We start from the raw sequence: 11,061 nt of genomic DNA, 5'->3' as shown, positions 1-11,061 counted from the left end.
TTTGTTTTTCACTTGATTCAATTCTTTTAATACATGCAATTTGCGTTAGGTTACTTGTACCAGTATGCTCATTACCAGAAAATAAAACTGCTTCTCAGAAATAATCATTTTAGAAATACATTTTGTTGTTATGACTTTATATATATAAAAAAGTTAACACAGAACCTTTTTACTATGTTCCTTTATATATTAAATAGAATTTGCACATAAGTATGTGTTTTTTCTTCATTAATTGTACTTTAAATGCTATGGCCTTTGCTCTTAATTATAGACATGTATGTGCTTAAATATATGTTCTATGTTGTAAAACATTATAATTCGAACAGAAGTCCAAATCAAATTTTATAATTTTACAGAGAATGCGATGTTTTGGAGCAGTGCCAGGTTAGAATAAGACTATTTAGATAAACAATTTATATCCAAATGAGAAACCGCACACAGATAACTATTACATATGTAAGTTCCACTGAGTTAAAACTTTAACATCGTTTTTCCGAGTAACAAGTAAATGACGCATAGAACATTATAATCCTAAGACGACGCTGTGTCAGAAATAGAATATTACATTCGTGTCCGTTAGATACCATTTATCTACAACTCGATGTGCAACAAAAAAACAGTAGAAAAAAAGCATTTCCTTTAACTTTCGCTCGTTAGATAAGATTTGTAAACAAATCGTATTGTAATATAATTATATATAACGACCACTAGTGTATTCCCTTCTTCATGACTTGTTTATAAATTTGAAGAGTTCGTTATTTTGCCTGTGTATTACATAATTATGCGCACGGTAAAGGCTATTACTGTTTTGACATTGCCGATATGTGGATAGGTAGCAATATAGGTTATCTGTCTTAACAATACTCATAATTTTCAGTCGATACTCGGTGGTGCAGTGCTTAAGGTTGGTAGATACTGGGTTCGCACCCCAGTACCGGCTCCGACCCACAGCAAGTTTTAACGGTCCAGTGGGTAGATGTATGACCACTATGATACCTTTTTCTCTCACTAACAATTAACCATTAACCCCTGTTCTGAACAGACAGCCCAGATAGCTAATATGTATGCCCAGAACTGTGTGCTTAAATCTTAATTGGATACACCCGCAATTTTTTTTTTATAACCAGTGAATGTATGAATGAATGAATGAATGAATAAATGAGGGTCAGTCATAACTAATGACTATCAGTATAAAATCTAACTAATCATGATCAATATAGTATGTACCTAATTAATATTAGTATAACACGTAAATAATTACTGTCAGTACAGTAATAGTTTGACTTATTTTTAAACCAAGGAAAGTTTATAGCTGTTACAAATTTTCTTGTTTTCTCAATATATTTTCCAGGGAAGCATGACTCGACCCCAATATAAACGTCTGTAGCCACAATCTAGACCCCGTCCTCTTGCTAAAATTCCTGCACACACACCTGCTTATGTACTATAATTGTATATATTTAAATTGCAGACTGACGGGACAGTTACACTAATTTCAGGACCGGGACCCTACAAAGGCTTAGTACAAATCACACATGCTGGAAGGTTGGTAAACTGCGAATTCTTTTCTTGTTTCATTTTCACCGGTTTGTACGATATTATGCATTTAGTTGTGTAAACATAATAGGGCTTAAAGCTACCCTATTGATTTTAATATTATTTCTTACACCCCCATAATTCGTTATTTTTGATAGCATTTACAAATAACACACACATGTGTGATAACAATTTAAAGACTTACGACTGGCTGCTCCTGGGTGATGACCTGGCCTGGTGCTTATAAGACGTTTTAGAGTCTAGACTCGAGACTCTAATAGAAAGAAAAAAAGAAAGAGATGTTTTATTTAATGACGCACTCAACATATGTTGTTTACGGTTATATGGCGTCAGAGATTTGGTTAAAGACCACACAGATATTGAGAGAGGAAACCCACTGTCGCCACTTCATAGGCTACTCATTTCGATTAGTAGCAAGCGATCTTTTATATGCACCATCCCACAGACAGGGTAGTACGTACCACGGCCTTTAATATACCAGTCGTGGTGCACTGGCTGGAACGAGAAATATCCCAATGAGCCCACCACGGGGATCGAATCCAAACCGACCGCGCATCGAGCGAACGCTTTACCACTGGGCTACGTCTCGTCCCCAAGACTCTAACCGAGTCTGAGACACTAATGTCATGACAACATCATACAAATTGTATGCGTGTGACGTCATTAGAGATTGAGTCTGGATCCAGGTCACTACTGCTATACCATCCAATGACAAAACATGCACACTCGAAATCGATTACTCTGTAACGTATCGTTAACATGAAATTGATTGCTCTGTGACGCATACAAGTTAATTGCAAGCGCTATGGCCGTAAATATACTCTTCAAAAAAAGTAGGAGAACTCCTATTAGCTGTGGGGAATAGTTATGTGATAATAGTAATTGATCGAGCAAACATTACAACCGGTAGTTCAATATTACAGTAGGTTTTATGACCACCAAAGATCTTGAAGGACGACTGGGGTCAGAAGTGAAATTTGAAAGCTGACGGGGTTTTTTTTATCAGTAAATCGCAAATTCAAACAATAAAAATGACTAAAAACAAAACAATAACAACTGTATGATCAACAGAATGAAAACGTGGGGAATGGTTATATGATAATAGTGAATTAATTGGGCAAACATTACAACCGGTTGTTCTGTATTACAGTAGGTTTTATGACCACCAAAGATCTTGAAGGACGATTGGGGTCAGAAGTGAAATTTAAAAATTGACGTGTTTTTTATCAGTAAATCGCAAATGACTAAAAGCAAAACAATAACAACTGTATGATCAACAGAATGAAAACGATTAACAGAAATAGTATTCCACATTGATTAATGGACCTTCCTGGAAATGGTCAAAATCGAGAATGACACCCCACGCACGTGTACGGGGCAACTACGTGAAGCATGTGCAAACTATAGAATGTGTTTCGGTGTGTTGATAAACAGATCTGAACGTTCTTTACTAGGATGTCTGTGGTCAAAACGTATGTTCGGTCTAATAGTTGATATTAACATTAATATTCCAGGTTCCCCTACTTTTTTTTAAAGAGTATAGTTGGAAAAATATTTTCAATTGTTGTAGGAAATAGAATACTATATTTGCATCCGTTAGATACTATTTATCTTTCGCTGGTTAGATACGTTTTAAAACAACTAACAATGGTATCTAATGCTAGGATAACACTAGATTTAGAGTAGATCTCTTCCCGTTCCAACCAGTGTCCCGCGACTATGAAAGGCCGTGCTATGTACTGTCTTGTCTGGTAAAATGCATATAAAAGATCACTTTTTGCTAATGGAAACGAAATGTAGACTTAAGACTACGTGTTATAGTTACCAGTTGTTTGACATCCTAGAGCTCCATTGATTTCGTTAAACAAAAAAAACAAAACCCAAAAAAACCAACAACTTTAAAATGGATCACCGGGGTTATTTTTCTTGTATAACAAATAAGTAAACTGATTGTTATGGCTCCACCTAGGAAAAACGCACCCTCTATGTACCCCCCCCCCCCCCCCAAAACTCGGCAAAGGAGCAGCAGAAGATAGCATACTTGCTTATTTTTTAATTTATACGTATTTTTACTTTCATATATAGAAATGACGTACCAAATTTACAAAGCCTGTCTCAGTCTAATGCACATGTAACTACATACATTTACTATTCTTAAACACCAGCGTTTAAAAGAAAAACCGGCTTTGTAAATTCGGCCCGACGTGTTTTTGCTTTCATGTAGAACTGGGCTTGTTTGTGATGACTCTTTCGACGTGTCGGCAGCCATGGTGGTTTGTCGTCAAATCGCCTACCCGACAACAACCCCCAGATTCCTGGACAGCTCCACATTTAAACCTTTGCCGAGTGGTATGACATTCATTCTCGACGATGTGATTTGTACTGGAAATGAAGCAAGACTGCCGGATTGCACTCATAGTGCATGGTTCAACCACAACTGCGGAGCTGGCGAAACAGTTGCTGTTATTTGTGATGGTAATAGTTATCTATTATATACATTCATATATTATGATGCATATATGTACAGGAACCATGGAGGAGGACACGGGGACAGATAGATGAGATATGCGCCATCCAGTTGGGCTATCTGAGAAGAGAAAATGTTCATAATGAATACCGTTAAACCATCAGTTACTTCTTGCAGTTTATACACTCGTTTCTCACATAAGTATTCTTTCTTTTTCGTTCTTTCTTTTTCGTTCTTTCTTTCTTTCTTTCTTTCTTTATTGAAAATTGCAGTCGCCATTATTGTATGATTTAATGTTTGTAAATAGGTGAGGGCCTCGTAAGTTGGATAACGTGTGCCCAATTATTTTGTATATATATATATATATATACATGTAGTGTATACACATTATATGCAAAAAAAAAAAAAATCCATAAAAATGCGCCATCCATGTTTGCCCGTTCCATGAATATTGAAAATGTAGAACATTTTAAAGTCTTTCAGATTATTTAATTTATATAATTAATTGTACATGGATTTATAGTCCCTGCAGACCACAATCTCTCTCTCTCTGTCTCTCTGTCTCTCTGTCTCTGTCTCTGTCTCTCTCTCTCTCTCTCTCTCTCTCTCTCTCTCTCTCTCTCTCTCTCTCTCTCTCTCTCTCTCTCTCTCTCTCTCTCTCTCTCTCTCTCTCTCTCTCTGTATATATATTTACAGATCTATATCTATATATCTACTTCTACATCTATATATCTATATATCCATATCTATATATTCATATCTATATCCATATATATATTTACTTAGGTAATTTTATATTCACTGGATTTTGTTTTTATTTATTTATAACTATGTTCAACAATATTACAAATAATTAAAATAATCTAACGTAATTTATTAGACACAATACTGTATTGTAACTTTCAATCTTGTTATAATTCACTGAAACTTTGTGTATAAAATCACTTTAATTAGTAATGTAATTTAAAAACGTGCAAAGGCTATTCCAAAAGATAATCCAAAAGAGTGTTTTAGTAGGCTAGGCCTAGCCTATGAAAAGCTATTATTCAGTATAAATGATGCCACATTGTTTCTTTTAATTTTGTAGAATTTCTGCTTTTCAAATGTCTGCTGTCTTCATGTTATCAACCATTAGTAAACACTACTACAGTGGTCCATTATATTACAGATAACTGTTTGTCAAATCCTTGTCAAAATGGCGGAACGTGCACCACGTTAGAATCAACCTACAACTGCACATGCGCGAATGGCTGGGTCGGTCACAGCTGTGAAACTCGTAAGAAAAGTTTTCCAATACGGTCACCCAGGTTACAGTTACCAGGCGTGGATCTATAATATTGTATTACTAATAGGAAGAGGGTGAACATGAATCTAGTCTAATGTAATTTGGTAATGTTGATACAGTACAATACAATACAACACAACACAATACAACACAATACAATACAATACAATACAACACAATACAATACAAAACAATACAAAACGTTACAATATAATACAATGCAATGCAATGCAATACAAAACAGTACAATGCATAAAATACAATGCAATACAATGCAATGCAATAAATACAATACAATAAGTCTTTATTGCAAACAAGAAAACAAGAAAAAAGAAAGAAAAACAAACATATCAACTATTTATATCAACAATAAATAAGAGAGATTTAATACGCATAGTTATGTGCATCCATATGCCGCACAGACATACACACTAGCTAATACACACATGTACGCATGCACACGCAGAGGAAGGGATCCAGATGCAGGATCGATCACACTTAGGGTTTGTTTGTCCGACCCCCACCCAGTGTTCTAGGACGATGGTATAGATTTTCCTGCATCTAAAAGGTCGCTCGATGCTTTATCGGTAGGAGTAACATATGCGGCTCCAACAGGTTTTCTCTGTCTGTCTCTCTGTCTTTCTGTGTCTGTCTCTCTGTATGTATGTATGTATGTCTGTGTGTCTCCCTGTGTATGTCTCCGTCTGTCTGTCTCTAAGTCTCTCTGTGTCTCTATCTATCTCTGTCTGTCTGCCTGCCTGCCTGTCTCTCTCTCTCTCTCTCTCTCTCTCTCTCTCTCTCTCTCTCTCTCTCTCTCTCTCTCTCTCTCTCTCTCTCTCTCTCTCTCTCTCGCTCTCTCTTTTCTAAATAACCATGTTTTAAAATATGCTTTTCTTTCTTTGTTTGTTTGTTAATACACACACACACACACACACACACACACACACAAATGTATGTTTGTATATTGCGGGAGAAACCCTTACGTGTACATCGCAGCAAATGACAATCAGTTTCAATCGAGGTAAATTCCCCGGTCTACATGAACAGTACATGACGCTGAGAGACAGCACGTGCCACGCTACCGGAAACCAAACTCACATCACTCTAGTGTCTCCACTCAGCGGATGCGGAACAACGTCTCGTGTAACGTGTTTCAAGTTCAATTTCTGCTTAATACACTGTACTATTAAACATAATATTATACAGCATTTAAGGGCAGATACAGGAGTTTTGCTAAGAAGGGCATGTAATATAAAAATAACAGCAACGTCAATATTAAAGGCATTGTTAGTCATTATGAATTTGTGAAAGTATCGTCTTCCGAGTTCGTTAGATTTACAAAGTAGGTTGCATAGTACCAAAGAAGAGTGTTCCGTGTCAAACTTCGAGGTGCACCGTCAAATATTTACGTAGTAAAAGCAGCTGTGGGTTTGATTGGTAGTAATATGTGACATTGATAATTTGTACAAATACTATTATCCATTGACAATAAATAAATACACTTTTATTTGTTATACAGTTGTTATGCAGTATATGCCTGAGGTTGAAACTAATGCGGGGTACCGCCAAAAATGGAACTGCAATTTTCAGCAAAAATGACGGTTGCTATTAAAAACATTAATTAAATCTCTTAAATGGTATGTGAACACACCCCCCCCCCCCTTTTCTTGCAGGTAGATTAGATGTGAGGTGCCACACTTTTTATTGCTGTACTTTCTGGGTGTGTTGATACGCTGCTTATATCAGTTTTATTAGTAAACGTTACCATTATCGGCAATAGGAATTGATTTGGTCTATTAGAACCTATACCACACATTTGGCAACGAGCCTTGTAGGTTCCACTGTATCAAACCAATTCCTATTGCCGATTATGTTAAAGTTTACTAATAAAACTGATATATAAAAAGGGTATCAACACACCAAAGCAGTACACCAATAAAAAGTGTGACACCTCTCATCTAATCTGCCTGCAAGAACATGGTGTGTCACATGCCATTTAAGAGATTTAATTAATGTTTTTATTAGCAACCCTCAATTTTGCTGAAAGTCGCAGTTCCATATCTTGGGTACCCTGCACTAGTTTCAACCTCTGGTGTATACTACATAATAACTGAATAACAAATAAAAGTATATATGTATTGCCAATAGATAACAGTATTTGCATAAATAATCAATGTCACATATTACTACCAATCGGAGCCGCAGCTGTTTTTACTCAGTAAATATTGTCTCATATAGATGTTCTTTGACTTTGCTGATAGAAATAAAATAGTCTGTAATTAAAGTTATAATGCAGTTAATATAATATCATTTCTTCAGATGGATTTGATATTTGCCATCACAAAAATCAGCTTTGCTATTTACAGAAAGTTGGAAATAACACGATTTATGAGAATGTGGTGAAGTCACAGGAAGTGGTTGTCGAAGGTGTCATATCGCGCGTGCGTGAGCTCTCCGTGCCATTCGAGTGTGTAGTCCCCGTCGTCACCAACCATTTCGCTGTTGAGGCCCAAGGAGTTTTCGACATAAGGTGTGGAGCATAATAGTATTGTATTACATTATGTGATTTTTTTTTTTGAAAAATGTAATTACCTTGTTGAAATAGCATTCAACATAGCATGTTCAATTCAGGGCCATACAGAAGCTAACGTAACCAGTGTCTGAGCGTGAGAAGGCCATTATAATATGAACCCTAGATTTTCATCCTCTTTCATCCATTTTTTTTTTTTTTGTCCTTTAAACATATAATGATGCTTCATGTGCGGAATTTTCAATGTCCTGATATATAAAATAAAATTTAAAATTTCATCTCAACCTCCATTTTGAAAACCAAATGGATGAAAATCAAGCATTTCTTTTATAATGGCCTAAAAACAATATCAGTGCATTGTAATATAACATCTTTTCCGGGTAGACAAAATGGGCACTTTTGTATTAAATTGAACACTTTTTCGTATTATTCGGGGTGGGTGGGTTGCAGATGCATTAATAGTCACCTGCTAGTTACAGCCCTGCTATGCGTCTTTTCAAAATAGTTTGATTAACAAATTGCTGCAGATAAGCTATGTACGTTCCTTGAATTCGTAAGCTTAGGTAATAAAATATACGTTTATGACAAAAGGGCATCCATTCCACCTACACTCGGCTGAATTGCTCTACCGAAGTCGATAAAAATAAATTTATTTGATATCCTTGAAAATTTTATATTATTACTTTATTTTCACAAACTCAAAATTGCAAAGGCTGAAAACGAGTGACTGTTTTGTTTGCAGGCTGGAGCTGTTTCACGACGAACACTTTAACAAAACACCAGAAGATCCATTTTACATCACTCCGGGAGAGAGCTTGTACGTACAGCTGAATATGGAGACGGACACAAGACTCTCACCGTTCGCTATGATGTGTGATGCCACGCCCGTCAGATCCAGATCCAGTAACATCTACCCCATCATACAGCACGGGTAGGCATGTCATAACAACTTTATAACATACACTGGAATTCTACGGACACTTCAACACCATTATATTTGAGAAGCCGGACATTGTAATTTGTAAGGTCAATGTCCCTAAGCGGACTAATAAGGGATTCCATTGGTATACAAAAGGGTGATACGCGTTAACTTGTCATTGAAAATTAACTAGAAAATACCGTTGACTTTAAATGAAAATAGCGGCAGATACGAGTACCTCAGCCAAGATGACCATTTAAATAGGCAGCAGAACTACTGCTACAGAAGCTCTGTCGGTGTTGATCCTTCACTCTGCGGCTGGTCTGCTGTAATCTGCGACGATTTATTGATTTTATGAGAACCACTCTCATGCCAAAGACACGTCTTTTTTTATTTCAGATGTGCGAAGGATGACTCTGTTAGATTTCTACCTAATCCAAGTCATAACGTTCAGAGATTCTCCATGGAGGCTTTCAAGTATATCGACAACTCGCCGGCCGTGTATCTCCATTGTGACGTCATCGTCTGTAACGGGTCAGACAACTCCTCCCGCTGCGCTTCTGGTTGCTTGACGACAAACCCTGGACGACGAGCGGTGCGAGACGTTGCACGTGCAGCCATGTCCGGGGGTTTCTGACTCGAAGGCAGATATCTAAACACTAAACTGAGTGTGTTTATTTATTTGTTGCTATTATTTGGTTAAAAAAAAAAAGAAGTAGGAGGAAATGATTACGATGAAGAAGACAAAAAGGGAAAGGAATGGTGGTGGTGGTGGTGGTGGTGGTAGTGGTAGAACAACAAGAAGAAAAAGGATAACATGTGGATATCTTAATTATTGAACAGTTTAAATATGAAGTTAACACCTTCAGTTACAGGCATCGGTGACTTAGTAATAATGTGGGGTTATAGAGCTCTGATGACTGCTAAAGGGTGAATATAGAGATCTGGTGTCGGTGTTTATTGAGGAGTGATCCAAAGCACCCACACTTCTGGCCGCTTCAGGGTTATAACAATTAAGTTGACTTAAAATTAAAAGACAATTTCTATGGACCTTAGAGAATTCACTATTCAAAATCCTTTCAGTAGTACACATCTGCGTTATTCCACCGCATATAGCGTGCTGATTTCCATTATCAATATCAAATATTACTGGCACCCTTCGACGGGCTTGCCCATATATAATACATTTAAATGAAACCTAATATTTGTTTGTTTTACGAATTATTTATTCAGTTGTATATTAATATCTGCATGTACTTGTAGGCTACTCCTGTTCTAAAAACAATGCACGTGGCTGTATTTCAAGGATTTTTCTCTTCATATTTTACGCAACCTTTTTTTTCCTTTTTTAATGTTTACATAGATTGTTCTTATTTCCAGTGCCCCAACCCGAATCGTGGTCTCCAGTGAACCTGGTGATCTTCTGGAGCGGACTAACGGCGGTGTGTGGAGCCGCCATTCTCCTGATCGTCGCCATCATCTACAACTACCGCCTGGTGTTTGTCAAGAAACGACCAGTGTTTTATTAGGATTGTTGTGTGGGATTGCTTGTATTCATAACTACATATTAAAGACATTACAAAGAAATTTGTCAAACAGCCCTTTTTTAACTCAAATAAGAAATTGTGAAATATTATTTTTAAAATGACACTCCTAGTATTTGCATATAATCTTAAAACACATTATTAATAGTAAAAGAGACGAAACCAGTGCTATCACAGAAGTTAAAGGTTGGTTGTTTGGGGTTTTTTTGTTTGTTCGTTTGTTTGGTGTTGTTTTTTTGTGGGGATTTTAGGGGGAGGGGTTATTAAAATCCGGCTAGGATGTTTTATCTACATGTGCTTTCAGAACATCCAGTACTTAAACAATCTTAACCAGTTACGGTTCAAGCACACAGTTTTGAGTCAACGGTCCAAGCCAGGGATTATTAATTAATCGTTGGTTCCTTGGGTAGCAGTATATAGCGCGCAAAGAGTTCGCATGTTGGTTTTGCACAGATCCATGTTTGAAAAAAGTAAAGTTCGTTTTGTTTAACGACACCACCGGAGCACATTGATTAATTAATTATCGGCTATTGGGTGTCAACATTTGACGCCACAACTGGTATATCTAAGTTCGCGGTAAGTCATGTCTTTAGGGAAACTGCATATAAAGGATCCCTTGATTCTAATGGAAAAATGTAGCGGGTTTCCTCTAAATACCAAATGTTTGACATCCATTAGCCGATGATTAATAAATCAATAGGCTCTACTGGTGTCGTTAAACAAAACAAACGTGTATTTATACAGGATCCAAAAGAGAGC

The 11,061-nt window shown here is 36.7% G+C and overlaps 1 protein-coding gene across 1 annotated transcript; it reads left to right on the top strand.

Moving 5' to 3' along the window:
- The first annotated feature begins 5,768 nt into the window (after positions 1 to 5,768).
- LOC121389901 (CUB and zona pellucida-like domain-containing protein 1) lies at positions 5,769 to 10,345 on the top strand. The gene is made up of 6 exons (XM_041521565.1): positions 5,769 to 5,896; positions 6,274 to 6,452; positions 7,676 to 7,839; positions 8,582 to 8,770; positions 9,158 to 9,426; positions 10,139 to 10,345. The coding sequence occupies exons 2-5, from the start codon at positions 6,309 to 6,311 to the stop codon at positions 9,393 to 9,395; spliced, it is 735 nt and encodes a 244-aa protein (XP_041377499.1). The 5' UTR covers positions 5,769 to 5,896; positions 6,274 to 6,308; the 3' UTR covers positions 9,396 to 9,426; positions 10,139 to 10,345.
- Positions 10,346 to 11,061: the final 716 nt, after the last annotated feature.

The sequence above is a fragment of the Gigantopelta aegis genome, chromosome 3 (genome assembly GCF_016097555.1).
Source record: "Gigantopelta aegis isolate Gae_Host chromosome 3, Gae_host_genome, whole genome shotgun sequence".
In the NCBI taxonomy this organism is placed as follows: domain Eukaryota; kingdom Metazoa; phylum Mollusca; class Gastropoda; order Neomphalida; family Peltospiridae; genus Gigantopelta; species Gigantopelta aegis.
Note: the sequence above shows the minus strand (reverse complement) of the source record. Positions and strands in the feature narration are given on the sequence as shown.